Source organism: Meriones unguiculatus, chromosome 8, assembly GCF_030254825.1.
Source record: "Meriones unguiculatus strain TT.TT164.6M chromosome 8, Bangor_MerUng_6.1, whole genome shotgun sequence".
Lineage (NCBI taxonomy): Eukaryota > Metazoa > Chordata > Mammalia > Rodentia > Muridae > Meriones > Meriones unguiculatus.
Genome location: NC_083356.1, coordinates 24900374 through 24926686, shown reverse-complemented (window position 1 = coordinate 24926686; position 26313 = coordinate 24900374). Strand labels below are relative to the sequence as shown.

The window sequence follows — 26313 nt, the reverse complement described above, 5'->3', positions numbered from 1 at the left end:
GTCAGCTGGCAATCACCCATCCAACACTAGGGAGAGAAGAGTCCAGCAAGTGTACTGTACCCCAAAGGCAAAGGAGGGAGCCCTAATATTCCCAGAGCCAGTGGCTGCAGCAGGCTGTCATGTCTTGTGCGTCTTTAAAAAAACTGCAACCACTGAGAATCCTGACACAGCTCCAATCCAGGGCCTACTGACCTCTGCTTGAAAAGAAAGTTACTACACCTGAGGTGGGTGGTGCTGGCCCCTGGCAGCAACGAGTACTAAAGCCACCTTCCTCAAAAAGCTGCCCTCGGCCAACAGGCACCACCCTACCCTGCCCCCTCCTCCCCCAGGGATGAAGGATGTAGCCAATGACCACCATCGGAGATGGCGGGTGCGCACCTGAGAGGCTGCTCAAGTGCCAATCCTGTGGCTGTCAGAGTGGTGTGCCAAGGGAGAGGTCGTCATCCAGATGAGAGGCTGGCCACAACAGGCCCCACCTAGCTATAACCTGCTCCCTTCTCCATTCCGCCTTCTGTGCCTGGCAGCTCTAGCCTCCACTTGGGTTTTCCCGGTTGTGCCGCCCAGCCCAGGCCTAGTGTCTTCGTAAGGCCTCATGTCTCTACCCTGGCCCAGAAACACATCTTCTGAGGCCAGGGCCTGGAGCCCCGGTTCCATGGCCTCTACCCTCCCACCCAAACACAGATGACCCAGGACCAAAGCACAAGGCAAGACCCGAAGGAAGGTTGGAATTGCTTTTATTGAGGGGCGGACACCGCAGGGCCCCGCCCATGGTCGGGTTAGTGTTCTGCCTGGCATCTCCACCTGCCACCAGCTCAAGGTTAGTGGAACATGCAAAGCTCACTCAAGAGGGTGGAGGCAGGGGTAGGAGCCACCAAGGCCCAGGGGCTGGCTGGACAGAAAGGGAGAGTGGCACTGGCCAAGAGTTCACGTCAGCACAGATGAATCAGCCCAGCGTCTCTGGGCCATGAAGGGGCCAGGGCACCCTGGGAGAGAGATGTGGGCAGCAGCACCCAGAGAGGGGTTCCACAGGTTTGAGGAGTCACCGGGCCTCTGGAGTAGTAGTCTCAGATCTGTAGAACCCGCCAGCCCTGCCCAGCCAGAATGGCTGTCTACTACCCTGTGTCTGGGTCTTTAGGGCCTGGGTACGAGAAGGACACAGAAGGCACTTACAAGGGGATGCTGAGGCTGGAAGGCTGAAGCAGAGGCTCAGGTCTCAGGGCAATAAGTATGGGGTGGTGAGCTACAAAGCACAGCCCCAACGGCAGCTGCAGGAGCCAGGCGGGAGGCTAGGGCCGGGACCAGGCCTTATCTTCCCATGGGGAAGGGGCTTCTCTGGGCAGGCTGGAAGAGATGGTTGGCCTGGGACCTTTCCTTTGCCAGCAAGACCCGCCTCAAGTGGCAGGCCATTCAGAGACACACTGGAGAGAAGTAGCTGGCTCAGGACAGAGGCCTCAAGAGGTTCGAGAGCCGTCTGCTCACGGAACTGTCCCCAGCTCCCCTCGGCAGCTAGGACCAGCAGCGTAGACAACCAGCGGTGTTGGCTTATAGGTCTGGGGGCCTTTCCCAGATAGAAATCCTCCCAGGAGAGACAGGAGTGGTAGGCTGAGTGCCCAGCTCTGGATTCTCCAAGGCACCTAGCTGTGGTGAGTGGCAGGTAGAAAGGAGTAGGGAGATCCCAGGAGAGTGAAGTGGTCACAAAGCCTGGGCCAGCCCCGTTTCCCAAGACACAGGCTCTCTGGACGTCGGATATATATTACTGTGTTAGTCTGGTCTTTTTGGTTAAATTTTAGGCACCGCTTGGGAGGAAGACACCTTTACATGTCTTTTTTTTTTTTTTTTTTTTTTTTTTAGTTTTAGTTTTTGTTTTTTAAAAAGACCCCAGCGCCTCCACAGGGAGCCTGGCCACATGCAGAGCGGGAGGGCAGGGTGCAGGCAAAGGGGGGGGTCAGGCCACCGCAGACTCGGGGCCCCCTAGCGAGGCTGAAGGCCCTGAGGCATAGCGGCGGCCATAGCCCGAGGAAGAGTAGGAGGAAGAAGAGAAGGTCATGGAGAAGCCGGAGCCAGTGGCATCAAAGCTGCCACGGCGGGAGCCCGCCCGGGAGCCGGTGCGGGAGCCGGTGCGGGAGCCGGTGGTGGAACCAGAACCGCTGACACTGTAGGGGCTGTAGTAGCCCTTGCTGGACTGTGCCGCGGCCTCCAGCAGCCTCAGCCCCGTGCCCTCCTCCACCATGCTGCGATCCAGAGCGTCCTTGTAGGAGATCTTGAGCTTGGTCTTGGGGCACGTGAGGTACTTGGAGTAGGCACTGACATCACGCAGCTTCTGGGCTGTGCGGGCGTCCACAGTGCCACGCTGCAGGGCCTCATCGAGGGGCACACGGCCAGGCGTGTCAGGCTCGATCAGACCACCCGTGAGGTACTGCACCTCCAGGAAACGCTGGCCCGCCTCATAGTACAGCCAGCCCTTCTTCAGGGCCTGGGCAGCTGACATCTTGGTCTTGGTGCGTGGGTCCTCAAACCCACAGAAGGCCTTCTGGGCCAGATTGATACGGTCAACCATGATCTTGTCCACCAGGCCCTTGTTGACAGCCTCGGTGACCGGGAAACGCTCACCCGTGCTGGGGTCAATGATGCCCCCCGTGCAGGCCTGCGCCTCCAGCAGCCGCTGACCGGTGATGTTGTCTACCAGGTTGCGGTGCATGGCCTCCGTGATGGACACCTTCTCCAGGGTCTCCGTGTCCAGGATGCCAGCCACGGGGCCACTCTCCTCAGTAGGATCAGACCAGGAAGTTAACGGGGTCCTAGAGACAGCGGGGCTGATGGGGTAGGAGGAGGACGAGCCCACAGAGGAGGAGCGGGAGCGGAAGCCACCAGCATTGCCCGAGAGCATGTCGGCAAACTCGGTGATAGACAGCGTGCCGGCACGGTACTGATCCAGCGCTGAGCGGTCGATGAGGTTCTTGGTGATGGCGTCGTCAATGTCATACTGGCGGCCAGAGCGGCGGTCGATGATCATAGATTTGACGACGCCGTCGGAGGAGGAGATGGTGATTTCCTCCCACTCGCACTCCTGCTCGGACAGCTCCAGGTACGTCTGGTGGTCGATGAGGCCCTTGCGGTAGGCCTCGTACACTGACATCTCCTTGCCCGTCTCGGGATCCACGATCACCACGCGGCGCTTGCGCACAGAGGACTTGGAGGACGTCTTCCGCTCCCGCTTCTTCTCCTTCAGGGGCAGGAGACACAGGCCAGTCTGGGGGTCAGTGATGCAGCGCTCCATCAGCTGCAGGTAGGTGAGGTTCTCCTCTGTGTTGGGGTCAAAGAAACCCTTGGTGTCATCTGAGGGGTCGGTCAGGATCTCATTCATCTCCTCATCGAAGAGGCCGCGCTTGTAGGCCACTTCCACAGGCAGACGGTGGCTCTCCTCGGGGTCGATGATGCCGCCCGTGGCGATCTGGGCCTCCAGCAGGCGGATGCCGTGGTCCTTCAGGATCAGGCCCTTCTTCATGGCCTGGAAGAGAGAGATGAGTTTCCCAGAGTACGGATCCTTGTAGCCAGTGACGGCACGCTCAGCCGACAGCAGCTTGTCCTTGAACTCGGGGCCCACAATACCCATGCGCACAGCCTCCTCCACAGTCAGCTTGAGTCCCTTGATGGGGTCAATGACATAGCCGGTGGCTGCCTGTGCCTCCAGGAGCTCAAAGGCTGTGCCGGGCCGGATGATGCCCTTCTTCATGGCCTGGTACACCGAGAGCCGCTCCTTGGTAGCATCCACAAAGACTCCAGCGATGCAGCTGGTACCCTCCAGGAACTTCTGGAGGTTCTTGGTGACCTCCTCAATGGAGGTCAGGCCTTCCTGCAGCTGTAGCGCTGTGGCCTCGTCCATGACCTGAGAGCGCACCAGCTCCTCCACAGTGATCTGCTTGCGCAGGCCGCGGAAGGTCAGCTTGCGGGCGTCGGAGAGCGGCAGGAGCATCTGGCCACTGCTGTCATCGCGGCGGCACCGCTTGAGCAGCTGGGTGTAGCTGAGGCGCTCGTCCGTGGAGGGGTCCATGTAGCTGCGCACCTCGCTGGGCTCCGACAGCTGGTCGTGAGTGTCCTTATTGAGGTAGCCACGTTGGTAAGCCACCTCCAGGGGGAGGTGGAAACCCAGGCGGGGGTCCACAATGCCTCCTGTGGCCAGCTGGGCATCCAGCAGCCTGAGCGCCTCCTCGGCGGGGATCAGCTCCTTCTTCATGGCCTGGAAGAGCGAGATGGTCTGTTCAGTGTAGGGGTCGCGGTAGCCAGTGACAGCGCGCTCTGCCGAGAGCAGCCGGTCATGCAGCTCGGGGCCGACCAGCCCCTTCCGCACGGCCTCATCCACCGTCAGCCGCTCGCCCTTCACTGGGTCCAGCAGGAAGCCCGTGGCCGCCTGCGCTTCCAGCAGCAAGCGGGCCACCTCGGCACTCAGCAGCCCCTTCTTCAGGGCCTGGTAGATGGTCAGCGTCTGCCGGGAGCCAGGCAGGTAGACGCCGGCCACCGAGCCTGTGCCATAGAGGTAGCGCCAGGCAGACTCCATCTCCAGAACCTCGCGGAGGTTCTTGCTGCCCTCCCGGAAGAGGTTGTAGGTCTCGAGGGAGATGATGCGGGCCTCGTACAGGTCCTCGGCCGTGAGGCGGCGGCGCACGTAGTCATAGGAGGCGAGGTTCTGCTGGCGGATGATCTCAGTCTTCTCGATGATCTCGATGATGATGATGATCATACGCTCCTTGGTTACCTTGCCGGCCTGGAAGTCAGCCATGAGGCGGGCTCGCTGGTCCTCGGGGATCATGTCCGACTGCATCACCTCCCACAGGGACATGGACGAGCCGCCGCGGCTGCCGCCGCCCGGGATGTCAATCTGCGTCTCCTCGAACGCCCTCCGGGTCTCCTCCTCAGTATACACCTGTGTGGTCTCCACCACCTCGGCCCTCTCTGCCCCTCGGAGGGGCAGGAGGCGCAGGCCCGTCTCGGGGTCCTCCACGCAGCGCTCCAGCAGCTGCAGGTAGGTGAGGTTCTCGTGCGTGTTGGGGTCGAAGAAGCCCTTGGTGTCATCGCTCGGGTCGGCCAAGGTGCGGTTCATCTCCTCATCCAAGTAGCCGCGCTGGTAGGCCACGTCCACGGGCAGGCGGTGGCTGTGGACAGGGTCGATGATGCCGCCCGTGGCGATCTGGGCCTCCAGCAGGCGGATGCCATGCTCCCTGAGGACCAGGCCCTTCTTCATGGCCTGGAACAGCGAGATGGTGGTACCGGAGTATGGGTCCTTGTAGCCGGTGACCGCCTTCTCGGCGGACAGCAGCTTCTCATGGAGCTCGGGGCCCACCACCCCGGCCTTGACGGCCTCGTGGACGTACAGCCGTTGGTTCCGCACGGGGTCCACCAGAAAACCGGTGGCTGCCTGGGCCTCCAGCAGGAGCGTGGCCGTGCTGGGCGTGAGCAGGCCCCGGCGCATGGCCTCGTAGATGGTGACTTTCTCCTTGGAGGCCTCCAGGTAGATGCCCGCCAGGCAGCCGCTGCCTTGGAGCAGTGTCCGCACGGAGCTCACCTCCGACAGGTCTTTGACTGACGTCTTGCCATCCTTGAGCTGGTCAAACTGAGCTTTGCTGAGGATCCTGGCGGCCAGGAGCTCGCTGGCGGGCACGGGGGCACGGAGGCCACTGAAGGACAGTCTCTCCCTCCGCTGCGTCTCCACCTCTTCCACAATGGTGATGAGGATCTTGATGACCTTCTCCACGGTGACCTTGCCCGTTCGGAACTGCCGCAGCAGCTCCCGCCGCTGCTCCTCCGTGAAGTACTCGGAGCTTATGAGCTCCCACACGGTCACCGCCCTGCCCTTAAAGCTGCCCACGGGGACCTCGACCGCGGCCTTCTCCAACGTCTCGCGGGCCTGGAGCTCAGAGTAGACCTCTTCCTGCCGGGCCCGGACGGCCTTTTCCGAGACTGGCAGCAGGCTCAAGCCGGTCAGCTGGTCAGACCGGCACCGCTGCTGGAGCTGGCTGTAGGTGACCGGCTCCCGGGTGCTGGGGTCCAGGTAGACTCTGGCATCATCCCTGGGTGACGACAGGGCCCTGTTGGTCTCTTTGTCCAGGTAGCCCCGGGCGTAGGCAACATCCAGGGGCACCCGGTGGCTCTTGCTGGGGTCGACGATGCCACCGGTGGATAGCTGGGCATCCAGCAGGCGCAGGCCCTGCTCTCGGGGGATGAGGCCCTTCTTCAGGGCCTGGAAGAGCGAGACGCTTTGTCCTGAGTAGGGATCCCGATAGCCCGTCACGGCCTTCTCGGCCGACAGGAGCTTTTCGTGCAGCTCGGGACCCACCAGGCCAGCGCGCACCGCCTCGTCCACAGTCAGCCGCGCGCTCGTGGCAGGGTCGATGATGTGCCCGGTGCCGGCCTGGGCCTCCAGCAGGGCCACGGCCACATCCGGCTGCAGCAAGTCTTTCTTCAAGGCGTCGTAGAGGCTCAGCTTCTGCCCCGCCTCTTCCAGCCACACGCCCGCGATGACGTTGGCGCCCCGCAGGGCCTTCCTCACGCTGTCCGCCTCGGCCACTTCCCGCACCGAGCGCTCGCCCCGCTGCAGCTGCTGGTAGAGTTCGTGGTTGATGACCCCGCTCTCCAGCAGCTCCGCGGCCGGCACAAGGGCTCGGAGGCCCTCAAAGCAGAGCTGGCCCTTCCGCTCGTGCTCCTCCACCACCGTGATGACGATCTTGATGATCTTCTCCACCGTGATGCGGCCCGTGCGGAACTGCCGGAGCAGATCCCGGCGCTGCTCGGCCGTGAAGTACTCCGAGTTGATGATCTCCCAGATGGTCACAGTCTTGCCCTGGAACTTGCCGAACGGCGCAGACACGGTGGCCTTCTCAAAGACGTCCCGGGCCTCTGTGTCGGTGTACACCAGCTCACCACCCTTGGCCGCCTTATCCGTGAGGGGCAGGAGGCGCAGGCCCGTCTCGGGGTCCTCCACGCAGCGCTCCAGCAGCTGCAGGTAGGTGAGGTTCTCGTGCGTGTTGGGGTCGAAGAAGCCCTTGGTGTCATCGCTCGGGTCAGCCAAGATGCGGTTCATCTCCTCATCGAAGTAGCCGCGCTGGTAGGCCACGTCCACGGGCAGACGGTGGCTGTGGACAGGGTCGATGATGCCGCCTGTGGCGATCTGGGCCTCCAGCAGGCGGATGCCGTGGTCCCTGACGATGAGGTCCTTCTTCATGGCCTGGAAGAGCGAGATCTGCTCCCCAGTGTAGGGGTCCTTGTAGCCGGTGACAGCTCGCTCAGCGGACAGGAGCTTGTGGTGCAACTCAGGACCCACGACGCCCTCCTTCACAGCCTCGTTGACAGTCAGCCGCCGGTTCCGAACCGGGTCCAGCAGGAAGCCTGAGGCTGCCTGGGCCTCAAGCAAGATCAGAGCTGTTCCGGGGCTAAGCAGCTGCCTCTGTAGGGCGGCGTAGACGCTCAGCTTCTCGTTGCTGGGCTTCAGCAGCAGCCCGGCAATGCTGCTGCGGCCCTTCAGGTACCGGCGCACATCCTCCCGCTGCGCGAGCTCGGCCACCGTGGTGTGGCCCTGGGCCAGGCGCTGCACCTCCTCCGTGCTCAGGATGCCCGCTTCCTGCAGCTGCCGGGCCGGCACCTTCTGGCGTAACCCCTCGAAGGTGTGCTCCGGTTCTCCCTCCACGGAGGGGCCGTCCAGGGCGTCGCGGCCATTGGGCAGGGCTTTCGTGGCAGCGGCCTGGGTGGTGGCCAGCTCCTCCGAGTGGGCCAGCGCGGCCCGGTGCTCTTCCTCCAGGCGCTGCAGCCGCTCCCGCAGCTTCTGGTTCTCCTCCGCCAACAGCTTCTCCTGCTGCTGCCGCTGCTGCTCCAAATGCTGCAGCTCCTCCTGCTTGCGCCGCACCCCCTCCTCGGCCTCGCGCTGCCGCCTCCTGGCCTCCTCCATGCTGGCCATCAACTCCTGTTTCTCCTGCTCCATCTGCCGCTGCTGCCGCTGCTGCTCCTCGCGCAGCTGCTGAGCCTTCGCCACCTCGTCCTGGAAAAGCTGTTCCAGCTTGGCCTTCTCCTGCTCGATGAAGCGCTCCCGTTGCAGCAGGCTGTCCTTCTCAGTGAGAAAGCTCTTCTGCAGGGCCTGTGTCTCCTGCAGTATCTGCTCCTGCTGCACAGTCTGCATCTGTTGGGGGAGGGAAAGGGGAAGGTTAGCCAGCCGGAAGAACGGAGAGCCAGGATGACTCACCAACCCTACCCAAGGGTAGACTGGAGCCCCCTGCCACCCAGCCCGCCCTTCCGCCTGTGAGGAGGGAGGGCGGTACCTCCTCAGACTTGAGCTGGAGCAGCTTGGCCTCCTGCTTGAGCTTCTCCTTCTCACGCTCCAGCTCAGCAATGGCCTCCCTCAGCCGCTCGGCATCGTGGTCGCTCTGCTGTCGCTGGATCTCGAGCGTCTGCACCAACGTCACCTTCTCCTGTGTGGCAAGTTCAGTGCGGTGCAGCTTTTCGCCAATCTCTTCGGCCTGCTTCCGGAAGCGCTGGGCGTCCTCCTCAGCGCGGGCCTGGGCCCGGCTCATCTCGGCCATGCGCAGCTTGAGGCGTTCGGCCTCCGCGCTCATCTCCAGCTGCCGCTGCCGCTCCGCCTCCAGGGTCCGCTGGAAACCCTGGGTCTCCTCTGCCAGCTGCTGTGCCATTTGCTCCTTGTCCTCCTGGAGCCGGCGGGCCTGCTCCTGCGCCAGCTCCTTCTGCTGCTGCAGCAGCTCAGCCTCAGCCTTGAGCCTCGTGGCTTCCTGAACCGCCTGCATCTTTTCCTTGAGCATCTTCTCCGCCAGGGCCCGCTGCTGCGCCAGGTCCTCCTCCGCCAGCTGCCGCAGCCTCGCGGCCTCCTGGGCGGCCACACTCAGGCGCGCGGCCTCCTCCGCCACCTGTTTCATCTTCTCGGCCTCCTCCTCCAGGAAGCGCTGGGTGTTGTCCTTGTCACGCAGGATGAGGGCCCGGTTTTCGGCCTCGATGCGAGCCTTGAGCTTGCCCAGCTCCTCCATCTGCACGCGGACGGAGAAGAGCTCCTCCTCCACCTGGCTCCGCTGCCGGGCTGCCTCGGTCACCTCGGCCTTCAGCCGCTGCAGCTCCTCGTCCAGGATGCTCTTCTGGTGGTCGGTCTCCTCCAGCTTCAGCCTCAGCGTGGTCAGCTCCTGCTCCACCTGGGCCTTCTGCCGCAGCGTCTGCTCTGCAAATTTCTTGTGCTTCTCCATCTCTGCGTCGGCCGCCTGCTTCTGTTTCAGCGCCGCCTGCTCGGCCTGCGCCCGGCGCGCCGCCTCCTGCTCGGCTTCCTTGCGCAGCTTCTCCGCAGCTGCCTGCGCCTGGGCCTGGGCCTGGGCCTGCTCCTCCGCCGACTGCTTCAGCCGCTCGGCCTCCTCCACCCGTTTCCGAGACTGCGCCGCCTCCCGTTCGGCCTGCTCCCGGGCCTCCTCGGCCTCCTCGGCGGCCCTCCGCGCCGCCTCCGCCTCGCTCCGCAGCCGTTCCAGCATGCTCTGCTCCTGCTGGAGCGTCTGCTGCAGCTCCTCCTCCCGCTGCTGCACCACGAAGGCGTGCGCCTTCTCCTCGGCCTGCAGCCGTTTCTGCGCGGCCTCCTGGGCCAGCTGCAGCTGCCTCGCCGACTCCTGCTCCGCCCGCTCTCGCAGGCGCCTCGCCTCCTCCACCTTGGCCTTGAGCCGCTCCACCTCCTCCAGCGCCACCTTGCGCTGCCTGGCGGCCTCCTCCTCGGCGGCCAGGCTCTTCTGCACCCGCTCCTCGGCCTCGCGCCGCCTCTGCTCCTCCTCGGCGGCCAGCTGCCGCTGCCGGGCCGCCTCCTGCTCGGCCAGCTCCTTGCTGCGCATCGTGTCTTCGGCGTTGCTGCGGATGCGCCCGAGCTCCAGCTCCAGCTCGGCCTTGCCGGCGGCGGCCTTCTCAAAGCTCACCTTCAGCGCCAGGATCTCCTCCTCCACCTGCCGCCGCTGCCGCAGCGTATCCTCCACCAACCCCTTCTGCCGCTCCAGCTCGCTCTCCGAGGCTTTGCGCAGCTGGGCCAAGCGCTCCTCTATGTCGGCCTTGTGCAGCGCGGCCTGCTCCTCCAGGCGCCGCCGCTGGAAGGCCTCGTCTTCGGCCAGGCGCCGGAGGCGCTCGTTCTCGGCCTCCTTCTCCTTGAGGGCGATCTCGGCCTCCGTCTTGAGCCTTGTGGCCTCGCTGATGGCGGCCAGCTTCTCAGCGAGGACCCGCTCGGCCTCGGCCCGCTGGCGAGCTGCGTCCTCCTCGGCCAGCTGCCGCTGGCGCTTGGCCTCCTCGGCCAGGGCGCGCAGACGGGCGGCCTCCTCCGCCAGCTCTCGGAACCGGCCGGCCTCGGCCTCCAGCCTCTGCTTGGACTTCTCACTGGTCGAGCGAGACTCCTCCTCAGCTCGTGCCTTGCTGGCCAGCAGGACCTCCATCTCAGCCCGCACCTTGGCCAGCTCGGCCTCCAGCTCCTGGCGCTTCTGCGTGGCTGCGGCGGCTTCGTGCTGCAGCCGGGCCAGCTCCTCCTCCAGCAGCTGCCGCTGCTGCTCGCCCTGCTCGGTCTCGGCTCGCAGGCGGATGAGCTCCTGCTCCGCGGCCAGGCGCTGCTGCGCGGTGCCCTCGGCCAGCTGCCGCTGCTTCTCCAGCTCCTGCTCGGCGAGCTCTCGCTGCCGCACGGCCTGCTCCTCCGCCTTGGCCCGCCGGCGGGCCTCGCGCTCGGCCTCCTCCTTCTGCTTCTCGGCGTCGGCCTGCGCCAGGCTCTTCTGCTGGGCCACCTCCTCGGCCTGCAGCCGCAGGCGGAGCGCTTCGTTGGCCTTCAGCTGCCAGTGCTCCAGCTCCCGCTCGGCCTCCTCGCGGGCTCGCTCGGCCTCGGCTTGCTGCTGCGCCCGCCGTTCGGCCTCCTCCCGCAGCTGGGCCACCGTCACGTGCTCCTCCTGCAGAGTGCGTTCCAGCTGCGCCGTCTTCTCTGCAAACGAGGCGCGCTTGCTCTGCAGCTCCACTTCCGCGCTGCGCTGCGCCGTCTCCAGGGCCACCTGCACCTGACGGGCCCTTTCCGCCTCGGCTTGGCGCAGCCGCCGTTCGGCCTCCTCGGCCTGCAGCCTCAGCTCCTCCAGGGCCTGCAGGGCCCGTTGCTTCTCCCGTGCCGCCTCCGCTTCGGCCTTCACGCGCAGGGCCAGCTCGGCCTCGGCCTGCCGTTTGCGCTGGCTCTCGTCTTGCACCTGCCTCCGCAGGCGTTCGGCCTCCTCCTGAGCCTGCCGCTTCTGCGCCTCTGCCTCCTCGGCGCGGGCCCGCAGGGCCTGCAGCTCGCCCTCTGCCCCTCCGCGCTGACGCTCCGTCGTCTCCAGCTGCAGGCGCACCACCCGGATCTCCTCCTCGATGCGCAGGCGGCTGCGCTCGGCCGCCTCCACCTGCTGCGCCTTGGCCTGGATCTCCGCCTCCGAGCTCTGCCGCAGGTGCTGCAGCTCCTCCTGAATGCTGCGCTTCTGCTGCTGGGCGTCCACCGCCGCCTCCTCGCGCCGGGCGACTTCCTCCTGCATGCGCCGCTGCAGCTCTTGCGCTTCCAGCTCTGCCTGGGCCTTAGCTTTGGCGTGTGCCTCGGCTAGCTGCCGCTGCTTCTCCAGCGCAGCCTCCACCTCGGCTAGCCGCTCCCGCTCCTCTGCCCGCTGTTGCTCAGCTAGCCTCTGCGGCGGCAGCAGAGAGGGGAAGAGAACCACAGAGAGTGTGAGCGTGGGGGAGGGTGCCAGGAGCTCACATGACGTAGAAGGTACCACCACAGTTCACTTGGACAGTGCGGTTTTGGGGGATCAGGGAGAAGAGAGATTCCATCCCAGGCAAGGAGAGAGCGTGCACCCGCCCAGGGTCCTCGGGCAGCGAGCACAGCAGCCCCACCATGCTCACCAGCCTGGGGAAGGAGGCCCAGGCGTCCTCCCCTCTTCCCGCAGACAGGCGACGGAGACAGACGGACAGGGAGAGAGAGAGAGAGAGAGCAAAGCAGGAGGCTCGCAGGGCCTGCAAGCCATACCCACCACAGTCCTGCCTGAATTCTACCACCCTGTCAGGCCTGGTTCCCACCATAAGGATCCTCTCTCCTCACGGGGAGGGAGGCTGTTCCCAAAGCCCAGTGAGTGGGGGCATGGTGACGTAGCCCAAGCAGGGACAGCTGTGTAGACCAGAAAACCAGCTCAGAAGGCCTCTTAGGCCGGTAGAGAGAGAAGGTGGTGCTTCTGGTAGGCCAACAAGGCCACCTGGGAGGTAGGGAACTACACAGATGACACCGTGCCTGGCCAAGTGACTCTGAGATGCTCCTTTCCAAACCCCATAACCTCATACACCAACTCCTCCTGGGGCAAGAGGCCCAGTGACACCAACACAGAATCCCCAGGAAAAGCACAGAGAGCCAGGATGCGTGTAGTAACACCCACCAGTGGGAAAGGGCACCCTAGCCACTAGGCAGAGAGCAGAGCCGTGCCAGGTCAAGGCGGGGAGGCCACAAAGAAGGGCAACCTGGGCAGACGTGCTGGGGTGGGGTAGTGGCAGTGCCAGGCAAGGGGTGTGGAATGAACTGTGACAGGTGACAAGTTCCTACGGGCTGTATTTGAATTCAGGAAAGAGGCCCTCCCTCCCCTCTCCTGCCCTCCCCTCCCCGCTCCCTCCCCCTACATCTGTCCACATGGCCCCAGGCATACCTCTTCCTCTTCCATGCGGCGAAGTGTCTCAGTGATGAACTTGATGTACTGACTGGTGAGTGTGGTCAGCTCACTGTAGCGTGTACGCAGGTCCACATACTGGGGGAGAAAGTCACTCAGTGACCAAGGGCCCCCTTGAGGCCCACCTATCGCCCTAGGTCAGCCCACCTCCGTCCTACCTCCTGGATGACAGTCTCCGATCCGGACTGAACCTTGGGCTTCTTGGCTGGGGAGGCCACGGGCTCAAGCTGCGCCTTGTAGGTGACCAGCTGGAGCTCATAGTCCTACACACACACACACACACACACACACACACACACACTGGAGTCAGCTAGCAGCTCCACACTCTGGCTGCCTGGGCCTGACCCCCACCCCCACCCCACCCCACCCCACCCCCACTACCGCCAGGCTGCCTCACAGGCTTTCTCTGGCACAGTCCAAGCTCGGCAGGGTCACTCAAGTGGCAAGTGCGCCCCGGTTTTGAGTTTTCGGGCCGGCGGCTGGGAGGCCTCACCTTGATGGCATTGATGTACTGCTTGGCAAACTTCTGGCACTCCTCAACCTTCTCGCCATGGCGCTCGATCTCTTCCAGCAGGGCCTGAGGGAGGAAGAAAGGGGTTAGCAATCCAGCTCTAGGCTGCACCCTACCACACGCCAAACCTACCCTGGGCCTACCTTCTCCTGGCGCAGCTGTTCTCGTGCGGCCTGACTGTTGGCCATTGGCACGGCCTGGATCTGCTCCTGCCGTCTCTTGGCATCCTGCAGCCAGGAGCTCAGCGGGTCCGCACTCTCGCGGTAGTAGCGAAGTTGGCGGCCCAGCTGCTCAAGCTCGCGCTGTCGCACGTCGGTCTGGGCTAGCACGGCCTGCCAGCGCTCCAGCAACTGAGCGACGCGTTCTCGCCAGCGCTCCACCTCTACGTCCCGCTCGCCGTGCCGCTGCTGTAGCCGTTCGCCAACTTCCTGGGCCCCCCGCAACTCGTCTTTTAGGGTGTCAAATACAGGCTGCTGTGCTTCAGCCTGGGCCCGCAGCTTCTGTTGGGGGAGGCAGGGTGGGTGCCATGTCAGCACGGACTCCTACTGACCCTGTCCCCAGGGAAGCACAAGCCCCCAAAAGGTACCTTCAGTGAGGCCTTGGTGGCTTCAAGCTCTTGAAGAGTGGCAGGCACAGCCTGGGCCTCCTTGAGCTGTTCCTCGTGGGCTTTAAGCACCTCCTCAGCCCCGTGGGTACTGCGAATTACCAAGCTGATGGTCTTGAGTCTAGGTAGGAGACGGGAAAACTCAGTGCCAGGAGAGAGTGGGCTCCAACAACACAACCCTCAGTGAAGCAACCGGAGCCAGTAGGTGCCTCCTGCCATGCCAAGAATCTACCTGGCTAGAGCAGGTGGCTGGTCACTTAAGCTGGAAGACATGGAGGAAGGGTGCTCCAGCCAGGAGCAAGCAGGCTCTAAATAAAGTCCTGGGGCGGGTGATACCACCTGCACTGTAATTCTCAACCTTCCGGCTCAAGGCCAGGCAAATAACTAAGTAGGAAGGGGAGCGTGTGCCCAACAGACACTGGGCCTTCCAAACACCGTATTGGCATTTGTTGATTAAAGGGTAGATGCTCGATGTAGTACAGGAAGGAATCAATGCTGAAAACAGATGCTGGGGCCCAAGGTTCCCGAAAGTCAGGCCCTAGGAACAAATGCTGTTTCTACTGTGCCTCTGAATCAAAATACGCCAAAATAAACAGAAAGCAGTGTGCGGAGACTCTGCAGCTAGGCACCGGAGGACAGGCAGAGGGGCTGGGCTCTGGAAAGGCTTGCACGCCACCAAGAGCTCAAGCAAGGGTGGATGATGCTAAGAGGATGAGGGCAAGAGGCCTGGGGAGCACCTTGCTGCCTTGTCCCTCTAATGTCTCAAGCATTGCTCCAGCCTTCACTGCTCCTCTTCCGTCTCCATTTTTTCTCCACCGAGAAGCTTGTCCACCTCCCAAACTCACTGACGCCCTCTGTGTAGCAAGTTGGTCCTTCCTCCTGAACCCATCAGTCTGGCCACATCTCATCGCATCCCTCCCTCCCTCCCTCCCTCCCTCCCTCCCTCCCTTCCTCTCTCCCTTCCTCCCATCTGTGCTCCCTTCTACTCAAAACTTGAAACAACCCCTGCTCTAACCTATCTTCTCCCCTCACTCTTCACTGGGTTGGCTCCTGGTCAGTGCCAGATCTATAATTTCCTGTCTTGGTACTCACTGAGTGGCACCAATGTCCTCTGACCCCACATTTCACATCCCACTATGAGAAAGACCTATGGATATGACCTTCAAAATGCATCAAGCTCTGAGCGTTTCTTACCACCTCACGCAGCCCTGCAGGTCCGAGCCCACCATCCCCTAGCCAGACTCTCTAACGACTCCCAATGCCACTTTACATCCCCACCTTCATCTGTCCTTTTCCGAGATCAGGTCTGGAATCACTGCCCTCATCAGGGGAACCCCACTGGACCCCGAAACCTGCACGGGAATACTCACTTCTCCAAGTAGATGGCAGACAAGCTTCGGACCTGTTCCAGCTTGCCCAGGGTCAGTTCCAGCTCTGAGCGCAGAGTGGGTGCAGCGGGGGATGGCTCTGGCAATGCCAGCACCTTCTCAGCCTCAGCAGAGAGCCGGGCGACTCCCTTGCCCAGCCCCTCCACCTCAGCTTGCGCTTTCTGCAGAGAGACCAGGCAGGGACACAGTGACCGGCAGAGCCTAGCCACCAGCTTCCCTTGAAGGCACGGGAAGCTGGGGTGGGAAGGAGGAGTGAGAAATGAATGGGGACTGCGCCTGCCTGCTGCTCAGCGATGCGTTGGGCGCACTCCCTCGCAGGTTCCTTGTCCAGCGGCAGCCGCAGACGATGCACGGTCCGGGTCTCACAGGCCTCCAGCTGCAGTCGAATATCCTTGAGCTCCGAGATGCATCGCTGACAGCGGGACTCCTCCTGCTCGCCTGGGGAAAGCACCACGGTTATTCAGAAACGGCCTACATGCAGCCTGCCAACCTGCCACCCCCACCCCCCACCCCGGGGGCCTTGGCCACCCCATACCCTGCTCCAGGCTCTGTAGCAGCTGCTGGTAGTGGCGGCTGCAAGACCCATACTCGCGTTCCGCCACCAGTCGGTCCTCAGGCCCAAAGCCACCAGCATCCTGGCTGTCTCGAAGGAAGGCCTGGTAGTGCAGCTCCAGGTTACGCAGAGCTTGGCGCTGCTCCTCTGGCTTCAGTGTGCGGAACTGGAGGTGGCACGCAGTGTTGAGGATGGGGGACAGGCCGGATGGTGACTGCCCACAAGACACCGTCTCCCGTGCTTCCCAGCTCCCACGGCCAGTGTGCCATCTTACCGTGACTAGAGACCAGGACCGGATTAGCTGTATGTCACGGTTGAGGTTCTGCCATGCCAGGAGACTCTTCATGTCCACGTGCAGCTGGTGCCACAGTTTAACCAGGGCCTGATGCTGGGCCTCCAGTCTAGTAGACAAGGACCATGTTGAGGGGTTCTGTCTGTGAGTGAGGAGCCCCCTCCACTCCCCACAGACTCCCTCCAGCTGTGAACCCCCAGGCTACCCACCTAGTGACAGCTTCCTGGGCCTCCTGGTTGGGCGGCGGCACGAGAAAGCAGACAGAAGGCACCGAGGCCTCACTGCTGGAACCGCCGAGCACCTTCCAGTGAAACGGCTGGGCAGGACCCACCAGCTGGCATTGGTCACCCTTGTGCACAGTCACCTGGGATAGCCACAGTGGTAAACAAGGTGGCTATGCCTGTGCCCCCGTCAACCCCAGCCCCTCTGGCTTGGGCACAGCCTGGCTCAGCCCTTACCTCCACCTGCTTATAGTCACACACAGCCAGCAGGGGCACATGGCCCCGCACGGGGTGGGCAGGGTTACGTGGCTTCAGCTGTACGATAGCCTTGGCCCGCTTGGCCAGGCCTGAGAGGTGCCCCTTGTACTCATTCAGCTGTTCCTTCTCATCCTGTGTGGGGGAAGGGGAGGCTTAGGGTCGACCCATCCAGCTGCGGATGCAGAGATACCTGGCCCAGGAAGTAACAGACACTTCCGGCACCCTGTCCGGAGAGGCTTTTGATGCCAGAAATGAGGGCGCTTAAAGGCAGCTGCAGCTGCAGGATGGCACAGGCCTCCACATTGACCTCCTTCCTCCCAACCCAAGCCAGGTACCCCACGCCTACCCTAGGCCACTCCTATATCCTCTAAAGAAGCGGACAGGGCCTACTTCCACTCCAGCCCCTTCAGTGACCTTGCCCCTGCTCCCTTCCCTTCTAGCGACAGGTCATGGGGAAGGAGAACAAACCTCATCAAGAGCAGTTAAGGACAGAGTCCATGCTGGAGCACCAGGCCCTCTCCCGTCCCCTCAGGTCAGCGTTGTAGCTGAGGTCCAGTGTATGCAGATCAGAGACTCAGCTTCCTCTCCCCTCTGCCCCTGTGACTCCCTACCCAGAGTGCTGAGACTATTGTGGATAACCCCCAGCCGCGCCCCAGCATATATGGGCCCCACATCCAGCTGCCGATCTGCCCTTAACAGCCCTGCAACCACGCCTGCTCCAATCACCAGGCCATAAAGTCTGATGACTCACCGCAGGGCTGGTGATTTCCAGCTGACAGCTCCCTCAGAGAGGCTCTAAGGTTGGGTGGGGCTCATGCCAGCCAGGCACCTGTCCCCAGTTTTTCTGTTTCCACATACACACACACACCCTCCCTCCAGTCCCCGGGTGTCTCCGTAGCCCTGGTGGCCTTCTATCCCATCTGAAGGTACCCACACAGCCCATGACCCATCCAATCTGTCCCTCTGTTCCTTGTTCACATCTGCTTTACCTGGGCATCCTGCAGCAGGTCCTCAAGCCTGGTGACGGTGATAGAGCGGTCACAGCTGTACTTTCTGCGTAACGTCTCCTGTAGTTTCTGCAGCTGCTCCTCAGCCTCCCGAACATCTGAGAAGAACTGGGTAGGACGGCAGAAGGGGTCATGCGGGGCTGACAGGGCCCAAACCCCCAGCAAGATGTCTCGGCAGAAGCCAGACCTGAGGGAGGAGGTGGACTGGTAGCCCACCCCAGGTGGACTGGTAGTCAGGGCGGGGCCACACATCTGTCAGGGCTACGGGGGCTGGCTACGGGGGCTCTTTCAGGGCACTACAGCTGACCCACCGGAGAAAGAGAGGCTCCGGTCCTTACCTGGAAGTAGGCTGTGTTCTCCTTCAAGTGTGCCTCGATGCAGCAGCACAGCTGTAGCATCCAGCTCCACTGTGTCTGCAAGGCAGCCTGGAAGGACTGCGGACAGCATGGTCCTTAGGCCCCACGCCCAGCCCCTCAGTCCCAGAGGCCCACCCCCACCAATGCTCATACAGTTCCCTGCAGCCGCGCCCTACCTCCACTGTGGGCCGGGCGGGGTGGTCCTCCCGAAGCAGCCTGTCCCCGGTGTTCTGGATCTCCTTGATTTTCTTTTCCTTCATTTCTAGTTCACGCATCAGGGCCTGACGAAAACGAAAGGGGTCTCAGGGACAATTTCAGGACCGCTGTGCGTGCAACCCAAGTCCCGTGCCCATCTCCACAGAGCCCTGAGGATGAACTCAAGGGGCTTCCAACCGTGCAGAACAGCACGGGTGTGAGTGGGGAGGGAGGGGGGGTGGACATGGGGGTACTATGAAGGACAAGCTGCCTCACCGAGTAACTCTCTTTCTTGGCAGCCATGTTGGTGTTGCGGTCGCTCCAATCAAAGGCCACTTCCTCCTCTTCCTTCTCATTCAGCCACATCAGCTCCTTGGTAGCTGTGGCCACAAACCCGTGCAAGCTCTCCAGGGACCGCAGGCGGGCCTTGGAGGAGTTCTTTAAGGAGGAAAGGATGAGTCAGCTGACTGCCGCTGCCTATCCCTCCCAGCCACCTGCAGTCCCTCACTCACCAGCAGCTTCGCATACTGCAGGTCCAGGCGACCCAGGCAGTCTCGGTAGGCACCCCGGGTGGCAGGGGAGAGCTGGCTCTGCGAGAGAGAGAGACAGGAGTAGTAAGGGCTGCAGTGGCTGGCGGGGTGAGGGGGGCCTCGACCACAACCACCGCCTACCCTAAGGGCACTGCTTACCTCATCGTTCCGGGCCCGCTCGATCTTGGCCCGAAATTCCTCAACAGACTGATGCATGCCTCTGTGGCTGCCCAGCTGGGCCTCTACGCTAGGCAGGTCCACGCCCCACTCGGCGCTGTCTATTCGACGCTGGTTCTCCTCGACCCATGCCAACAGGTCCTGCAGGTAGCGCAGCGTGGAGTCTTCGAGCTCTGGGCGCCTCTGTGTACTCTGCAGGGGCACTTGGGTCACGGGGACAGCCACCCCTGCCTTCAGCCGGAGGTTGTACTCAGTGCGGATGGCCACCAGGCGCTCGTGCAGACGATACACCCTGGAGAAGCGCAGGAGTTGGGAATGGGGGCCACAGGTGGGTCTCAGGCCTCCTAACCCAGCCTTCCCCGGCGTGGCACGTACCTCCGGTACATCTGTTCACCCTGTGGGTGCCGCCCATCTTTAAGGGTCTGCACGTCGTTGAACAGCAGCCGGATCATACCATCAGCCTTGTCCAGGTCCCTCTCGACTTCCCCAGCCCGCTGAGCCACCTTGCCTGAGGCCAGCAACCGAATGTCCTGCAAGATGGTCCTGGCTGACTCACCTGCTCACTGCCTAGGGTTCTCAACCAAGGGCTATCCCTTCACCCGATTCCCCAGCCTAAGATCAAGATCTTGTCCGGCTCACAGCCTTGAGATTCCCATCCATTCCTTTCCCACGTGTATTCCCAGACAAATCTGTATCAGCTCTCCGGAGAATGAGGATCCCGTCAAAAAAGATTCCCACTAGGTCCAAAGACAGAGACCTTCAAAGCTTCATCCACAGAGGCTGTGCCTCACCCTCCATCATCTACCACATAACTTCTCCCAACCAGGCCCACACAGCCCTGTGCCTTCCGGGCCCCATGACACTTATCCAGCAGTGAGGCTTGGATCTCCCCATTCTCCATCCCTGAAGAGGGAGAGGATGAAAGAGAGAGGGCCACTCTAGAATAAGGCAGGGAGGCAGAGAGTCCTGCCTGGTGGCCAGAGGCCAGTTCTGCTCACAAAAGGAGGTCAGAGTTGGCATCGGACCAGAAGGGCCTGGTTTTCCCGCCCTAGTGCCACACCCTGGGCCTATAGCCCAGCAGGCCACAGCCCTGGCTGCAGAGTAAGCGGCTCAGGGCTCCTCCTACCTCCCTCAGGCCTGGAGGGGTGCCCACCCCACCCCTCACCCCGCCGCTCCGCCCCCTTGCCCCGCCTCTCCTCTCCCCCTCACCGACTGCAGCAGGGAGTCAGCCTGGTTCAGCTGCTCCTCACACAGCCCAGCTTCCATCTGCAATTTGCTCACGATGCGCTGAAGACACTCCAACCTACGAACCAGATCACCTCAGAGCCCCACAGAGAGGCACGAGGCCCACCACACTCCAGGCTCAGCGAGGGGCTCCCCTCTGCTCTAGCCTCACTGCCTGCCTAGGGCGTACTGTCCTGCTGGCCCTGAATGCTGGAGCTTGGTTGGGTTCCCCGGCCTGGGGGGGGGGTTTCCTCCTCAGGCAATGACTCACCCTGGGGTGGTTCCCCTGCCACCACAGAGCCCCACCCTGTGCCTGCTGTCTCCCACACTGCCTGCCACCCTCCACATGTCCCACCTCTCAAACTCGCTCCGGAGCTGCTTCTCCCGCTCCAGGATGGCCACATGCAGCTTGCCCCACTCCTTTTCCACATCCAGTGGGTGGTAGCCAGGTGGAATCTTGAGCTGGCCTGCTTGTACTGCCCCCTGTGGACAGGGGCAAGCTCAGACCCAAACTGGACACATCCGGGAATCCTGGATGCTCATCTCCATCTCAACCTGGTACGACTTTGGTCCCTAAACACTAGGCAAGTTCACACCATGCCTGAGGGGCATCAAGTTCTGGGGCTCCCAGAGGCCTCGATTTACCAACCCATGGAATACATGACCCTCACACCCCCGGCTATCCCCCAAAACCAGGAGACACCCCACTCACTTCCCTTAGGAGTGCCTCACTTTACCTCCAAAGACTGGTAGATGCCTTTGGACCGGTTCTTGTCTGCCTCCTTGGCTGGAAGCTCTGTCTCCTTGAACTTCAAAAACTGGCACCACAGGATCTGTGGAGACAAGGGGTGTCAGCAGCTACACCAAGACATCACCAAGACACTCAGAGGACACCAGCCCAAGTGGGCATGTCCACCCCACCTCGATCTCTTCAAAGCTGGAGGGGAACTTGCGCTCCTCAAAGGCAGCAGTATGGTGCCGGATCCACTGCAGCAGCAGCAGCACAAGCTCCCGGTACTCCTGCCAGCGCAGCTGCAGCTCCTGCGAGCAGAGGAGCGAGCGAGCCGCCATCAGGGTCTCAGGGTCTGGGCCGAGGCTAAGGCCCGCTTTCCACCCATCACGGGCTACCCACTCACATTGGCCCTCACCCCATCCTGTGCGCCGGGCACACGGGGCATGGCATCATACAGGGATGAAACATAGGTGATGATAGACTTCTCATCAGGCTGAGGGACATCCACATCTGCATGGAGAGGCCAGTTCAGTGGGGTCCAAGCAGCAAGGGTGAAGATGGGGAAAGCCGGTGGGTCATACCTTCTGGGTCCAGGAGCCTTGTAACTCCCAGGTCCCGCTCTGCCACGGAGAAGGCCTGGTCTAGGTTCTCCAGGTTGGTCTGACGATACACTTTACTCATATCAATGAGCATGGGCCTGCAGACAAGTTGGGGTGGGAAGCAGAGACACCCACTGAGCAGGGCTACACAGACACATTCCTTCACACATCCTAGCAATCAGAGCCCAGCCGCACACCCTCCTAAAGACATACTGCCTACTTCGCTAACATCGCCAATCCTGCCATGGGGAAGCTGATTTTTGTTTTGGGTTGGAGGGAGTTGTTGTTTTGAGGCAGGGTCCTACTGTGTAACCCTAGCTGGCTGTAATTCCTACGTAGCCTGAGCTCCCAGAACCATCTGCCTCTGTGTCTGCCTCCAGAGTACTGGGATGAAAGATATGCGCTACCACACCCAGCCCAAGGAAGCCTAAGGTGGGCATCAGCATGGGAGCAGTGAGCTGATTAGATAGCATCAACTACAGTCTCCCTGCCCATCAGGCTCCTTGTGCGGGTCCATGTGGGCATGACCGGGCTGGAAGAACAGAGGTGCTTCCTGAAGGGCCCTGGAGGAGACAGGCAAGATCCTGCTCCAGGCGCCTCCCAGAGGAAGCTGCTGGCATTCAGTCCACCCTTCAGGCATCAGGTTCCAACAGGGAAAGGTACTCCTCTCACTCTCTCTGCCCTGACTTGTTTTGAAGTCACCGGGTTGAAGTGCTCCCAGCCTCCAGCCTCCCTCTGCTCCAAGGGAACACATACTTGTGTCGGTGGATGATGGCATTGAAGAGACGGCCATCACGCCAACTGGTGGTGAAGTTGTCACAACGCAGGCCTTGGTAGCCCTCTACCATACGTTGGGACCACAGCAGCAGCTTCTCCTTTGCAGTCATGTCCTCCGACTGCCCGCTCACCTGAATGTCTGAGATCTGCCGCACCCGGGAGACACAGGCAGGAGCTTAGCCCTGGCCGCCTGGCCTGCCAGACCACCCGCACTACCAGACGCCTTGACTACCTGCATGAAAGCTCGGGATGCGACTCTAAGACCCACGGCTCCCAGGCCACCTGGGGCACTTGGGGTTCCTGCGGCTAAAGCCTACCTCGTTTACCTCAAAACCCAGGCTACTTCAGATAGCAGCTTGCACAGAAGATAACAGAGTCCCTAACTTCTACTGTCAAATGATTGGTGCTTAGGGCTCCCCCTAGCAAAGGGAGGCTGGAGTGTACCCTGAACCCCCAGGGACTGGCATGTAACACAGATGATGGGCAACAGACACAAGAAGGGCAGGTATGGGCTGCCCTTAAAGTTGGTCCAGCTGTTGGGGTGAAGGGGCAGGTTAAAGCCCCCCTCTAGCTGCAGGCCGGTGTGGGTCTACCAGCCTGCCTTGCTGTCAGTACGCGTGTCAGCCTGTCCCTAACTGTCTGTCTGTCTGCTGGCCTCCCGGCCCATGTGACTCAGCGACCATGCCAGTCTAGCTTTTCAGCCCAAGATGTTAGATTTGTGGCTTCCTGTGAGGCTAGCACAGGCAATGGATGAGTCAGCCAGGGCATCCCTGCAGCTCTAGAAACTTCCTCAGGCAGCCAGCAGAAAATGCATTCCTCTGCAAGGAGGTTCTACTGGCCTTATCCACATGGGGCCTGAGGGCACAGGATAGGCAGGTCTTGGAGAGAGAATTACACCCTGGAGCCACAGCGTTAGCATAGGCTGAGGCTGGCAGGAAGGCTCTAGGGTACTGCCTTACAGGCCACACCCTAGCCAGATACAGGACCAGCCAAGCAGCCATGGAGCCCAACTAAACGCTAAGGGAAGGCGGATGGTGACATGGTAGCAGGGTGGCCACCAACCTGGAAGTGCAAGATGATTGTCCAGATCAGGCCCAGGGTCAGCTTGGGGTTGCCATCAGCGATGTCATCATTTCTGATGTTCACTAACTTCACCTGAGAACAAATGGCTCCGTTACAACCCGGCACTCGGGAGATGGCCAGGTTTGGGCCTTATGACCTAGAGCCTGGGGCCAGGCAGACAGCCTCACTTACCTGCCGGTGTCTGAGATAGTCCAGGGCAATCTGAACATTCTGCAGCTTGTGGAAGCGCATCCTCCCCTTCTCTCGGGGCTGAGAGGAGGCAAGGCACAGTTAAGAGTCCACAGGGCAACAGTTGCTTCAAGGCTCCACCCTTCAGTCACCCCCAGAGCAGCAGCAGCAGCAGCAGCAACTAAATCAAGGGTCTCCCCCAGTGCATCAACCTCCATGATCCCAGGTTCACCCTCCTTAGCTGGATGACCACCAACCCAGGGCCAGGCTTGGAAAGCCAACAACCCTGGCTAAGGAAGGAAGGGAGTGGGGAAGAGACAATAGCCAGGAAGCCACAGCCGGAGGGCAGTGGCATTGGGGAGGGGGGGTCCTCAGTGGTGCCCACTGCAGCTTCTGGTGAGTCTCTGGCCCAGCCCCAGGTAGGCAGCAGGAAGGACAGCAGCAGGCAGCTTGACATACAGCCATCTGCCTGCCCAGGAGACAGATGTGGGCCAGGCTGGATTGGCCGCCATCCCCAGGTGAGTTGTGTGGGCTCCACAGTCTTGGGAAGCCCAGGTGCCGCCATGCCAGCAGGCACAACCACTCACCAGGCGCAAACTCCTGATTACGTCCCGCTCCCTCGGCTGCCCAGCCAGAGCAGGGCAAAGGGTAAAGGGCAGAGGTCAAGATTCAGAGTCCAAGCAGCAGAGAAACCAAAGCAGAGCAGAGCGTGAGGTTACTGTGTTAGAGCTCAAATGCAGAGAACAGCGGGGAGGTTAAATGGCCATCAAAGGCCTGGCCTTTGGCTATAATGCCAACACCCAGGCCAGGAAGGAGCAGTTGGGGTTGGAGGAGGCTGGAGAAGGTGAGAGAGACCGAGCTGGACACCGAGTAGGTCGAAGGAAAAGGCCCCAAGGAAGGAAGGAAGGAAGGAAGGTAGGGACACACATACCAGGCTGTCCCCTGAGAGGACTTCCAGCAGGGAGATGAGGTTGTGGCCATCACGGAGGTCTTCATACAGGTCACTGATGTGCCTCTGAGCCTGTGGAGAGAGCACAGACCAAGATGGCCACAGATAAGAATCCCCAGAGCCACTTGGGCGCTGGGCACTGCCCTGGGTGTGGAGAAGCAGGGGCATGGAGCACACCCCTGCCCCAAGCAGGTACCTACCTCTGCCCTCCAGTGCTACAGCAGAGACCGTGAGAGACCAGAAAGAAGAGGAAGAAAGAGACAGGAGTTAAGTGTGGGAGGAAAGGACAGAAAATAACAGGTTTCAGAGATGAAAGGGGAGCTTGGGAACTGTGAGAACACCCGTGGGGGAGAACCCTCCCAACTGACAAGCAGCCACCACTAACCTTGATAAGGTGCTTGTTGACCCACTTGGTGAAAGTTTTCTTCTGCACGCGGTCCCGCTCATCTGGAGGAGACAAAACCAGTTTACCTGGAGCCTGGGAGAAGCCTAGAAAGGCTCCCGAGGTGCAGAGACAGTGGCCCACTGGGCCAAACCTTGCCTGACAAGGTCCCACTGGGACAATCCCAGGCCTTTCTCCGATCAGAAAGACCCGGGTCCCCTAAGAAGCACAGACACCAGAGACCGAGGTCTAGCCAGGCCCAGCAGGGTGCTGCTGTCCAAAACTTCCATTGTTTCTAAAAGAGGAGGCCTAGAGCCACTGTGCCCGGAGCCCTCAGCATACAAGTCCCAGCCTGCCCCACCCCACATGCTGTCTCCCAGGCTGAGCAAGAGCATGGCAGGACTGGGACCAACAGGGCTTTTGGAGGGAAAGTCAAGTCTCCCTGACAGGGAAGCAGGCTTTCCCAGAGACACGGAGAGCCCTAGACACCCTAAGCCTTGGGCATGGATCACTGGCCCCCATCTTGGAGCCTCTCCTTGAAATCCATACCCTTATAACAGGGCCCCACCCCCACTCAGTGCCAAGGCTTCCTGATACAGGAAAGACCCTTCCTGTCACCAAGGCCCTGCCCGGAAGGAACGCCAGCTACCTTTCTTGCCCTCGGAGGCCCTGAGCACAGCCAGGTAGAGGTTGTCCTCTGAGCTGGTTCTCTTGCTACCCAGGCCCTCAGGCTCGGGCACACGGAGCCGGTGCTGAGACATGGTGCTGCCCCCGCCCCTTCGTCACCCTGTCCCTTGGCTCTCAGGTGCTACGTTCCGTCTAGTCTAGACAGCCTCGCGTGCTACACAGGCTGCTGAAGGCTGCCGGCTGCTCTGGGCACCACTAACTCAACGGAGGCTCGGCTCGGACTGGAGTCCCTGTGGCCACTCCCTTGCCTGCTGTACTCCTAGCAAGGCCGTCCTACCGCAGGAGCCTTACCCCGCCTTGCCCGCCCCCCAGAGGGGAGTGTCCCTGCGGGGAAAGGAGGAAGGCAGCCCCTCCCCCACGGCCACACCCTCAGCCCACCAGAAACAGGAAACCCGGGTTTCCTCACCCACCCTACCCACAGCAGCAGGGCCTGGGTATAGGGATGGGGGAGGGAGGGCTGGCCCCAGGATCACGAGGGAGCACATACTATCTGCCTTGCCCACCCAGGAGGATTACCACACAGGGGCCTTAGAGTGACTGGGGGGGGGAAAGCAAATGCCCCTCTACTTCTTGAAGCTCTCCTAAATCACACCTCCTCAACCCTGCACTGAGCAGGGACTGCACCCTCCCTGTCCAGAAGCCCCCACAGCTGAGAGGTTTTCAGGCCCGGCTGGAGGAGCTCCTGGGTTTGGTAGGGTCTCCCACAGGCTCCCCCACAGTCCAGCCCAAGCCAGCCGAGCCAGGCAAAGCACACCTCAGGCAAGAACAGCTCATAGCTCAGCGGTGACTCATCCCAGCAAGGCAGCCCAGCCCAAGCTGCAGGAACACCTCCCCAGTTGGGGTGGGAGAAAGGGTTGCTGGGGCAGCAGGGAGCACACCAAGGGGGCACAGCCAGTGAGTCAGACCTGG

The 26313-nt window shown here is 61.8% G+C and overlaps 1 protein-coding gene across 14 annotated transcripts in view; it reads right to left on the bottom strand.

Moving 5' to 3' along the window:
- Positions 1-717: 717 nt before the first annotated feature.
- Plec (plectin) overlaps positions 718-26313 on the bottom strand; it is a 62060-nt gene continuing 36464 nt past the window's right edge. For 7 of the 14 annotated variants that reach the window (XM_060389224.1, XM_021658603.2, XM_060389229.1 and 4 more), the window contains 32 exons: positions 24721-24782; positions 24318-24407; positions 23974-24009; positions 23390-23467; positions 23198-23290; positions 22115-22281; positions 21341-21456; positions 21163-21269; positions 20948-21067; positions 20764-20859; positions 20382-20509; positions 20012-20105; positions 19178-19332; positions 18785-19094; positions 18608-18685; positions 18372-18533; positions 18077-18181; positions 17883-17978; positions 17527-17652; positions 16517-16669; positions 16268-16422; positions 16041-16167; positions 15749-15932; positions 15494-15651; positions 15196-15374; positions 13808-13946; positions 13365-13721; positions 13204-13287; positions 12869-12973; positions 12690-12788; positions 8304-11684; positions 718-8164 (listed from right to left, as the gene is read on the bottom strand). In XM_060389224.1, the coding sequence (XP_060245207.1) occupies positions 1946-8164; positions 8304-11684; positions 12690-12788; positions 12869-12973; positions 13204-13287; positions 13365-13721; positions 13808-13946; positions 15196-15374; positions 15494-15651; positions 15749-15932; positions 16041-16167; positions 16268-16422; positions 16517-16669; positions 17527-17652; positions 17883-17978; positions 18077-18181; positions 18372-18533; positions 18608-18685; positions 18785-19094; positions 19178-19332; positions 20012-20105; positions 20382-20509; positions 20764-20859; positions 20948-21067; positions 21163-21269; positions 21341-21456; positions 22115-22281; positions 23198-23290; positions 23390-23467; positions 23974-24009; positions 24318-24407; positions 24721-24782 (13559 nt within the window). In that variant the 3' untranslated portion in view covers positions 718-1945. Of the gene's footprint in view, positions 8165-8303; positions 11685-12689; positions 12789-12868; positions 12974-13203; positions 13288-13364; positions 13722-13807; positions 13947-15195; positions 15375-15493; positions 15652-15748; positions 15933-16040; positions 16168-16267; positions 16423-16516; positions 16670-17526; positions 17653-17882; positions 17979-18076; positions 18182-18371; positions 18534-18607; positions 18686-18784; positions 19095-19177; positions 19333-20011; positions 20106-20381; positions 20510-20763; positions 20860-20947; positions 21068-21162; positions 21270-21340; positions 21457-22114; positions 22282-23197; positions 23291-23389; positions 23468-23973; positions 24010-24317; positions 24408-24720; positions 24783-25366; positions 25637-26313 lie in introns of those variants that run through there. The other 7 variants (XM_021658613.2, XM_021658671.2, XM_021658586.2 and 4 more) reach the window with 3 other exon arrangements.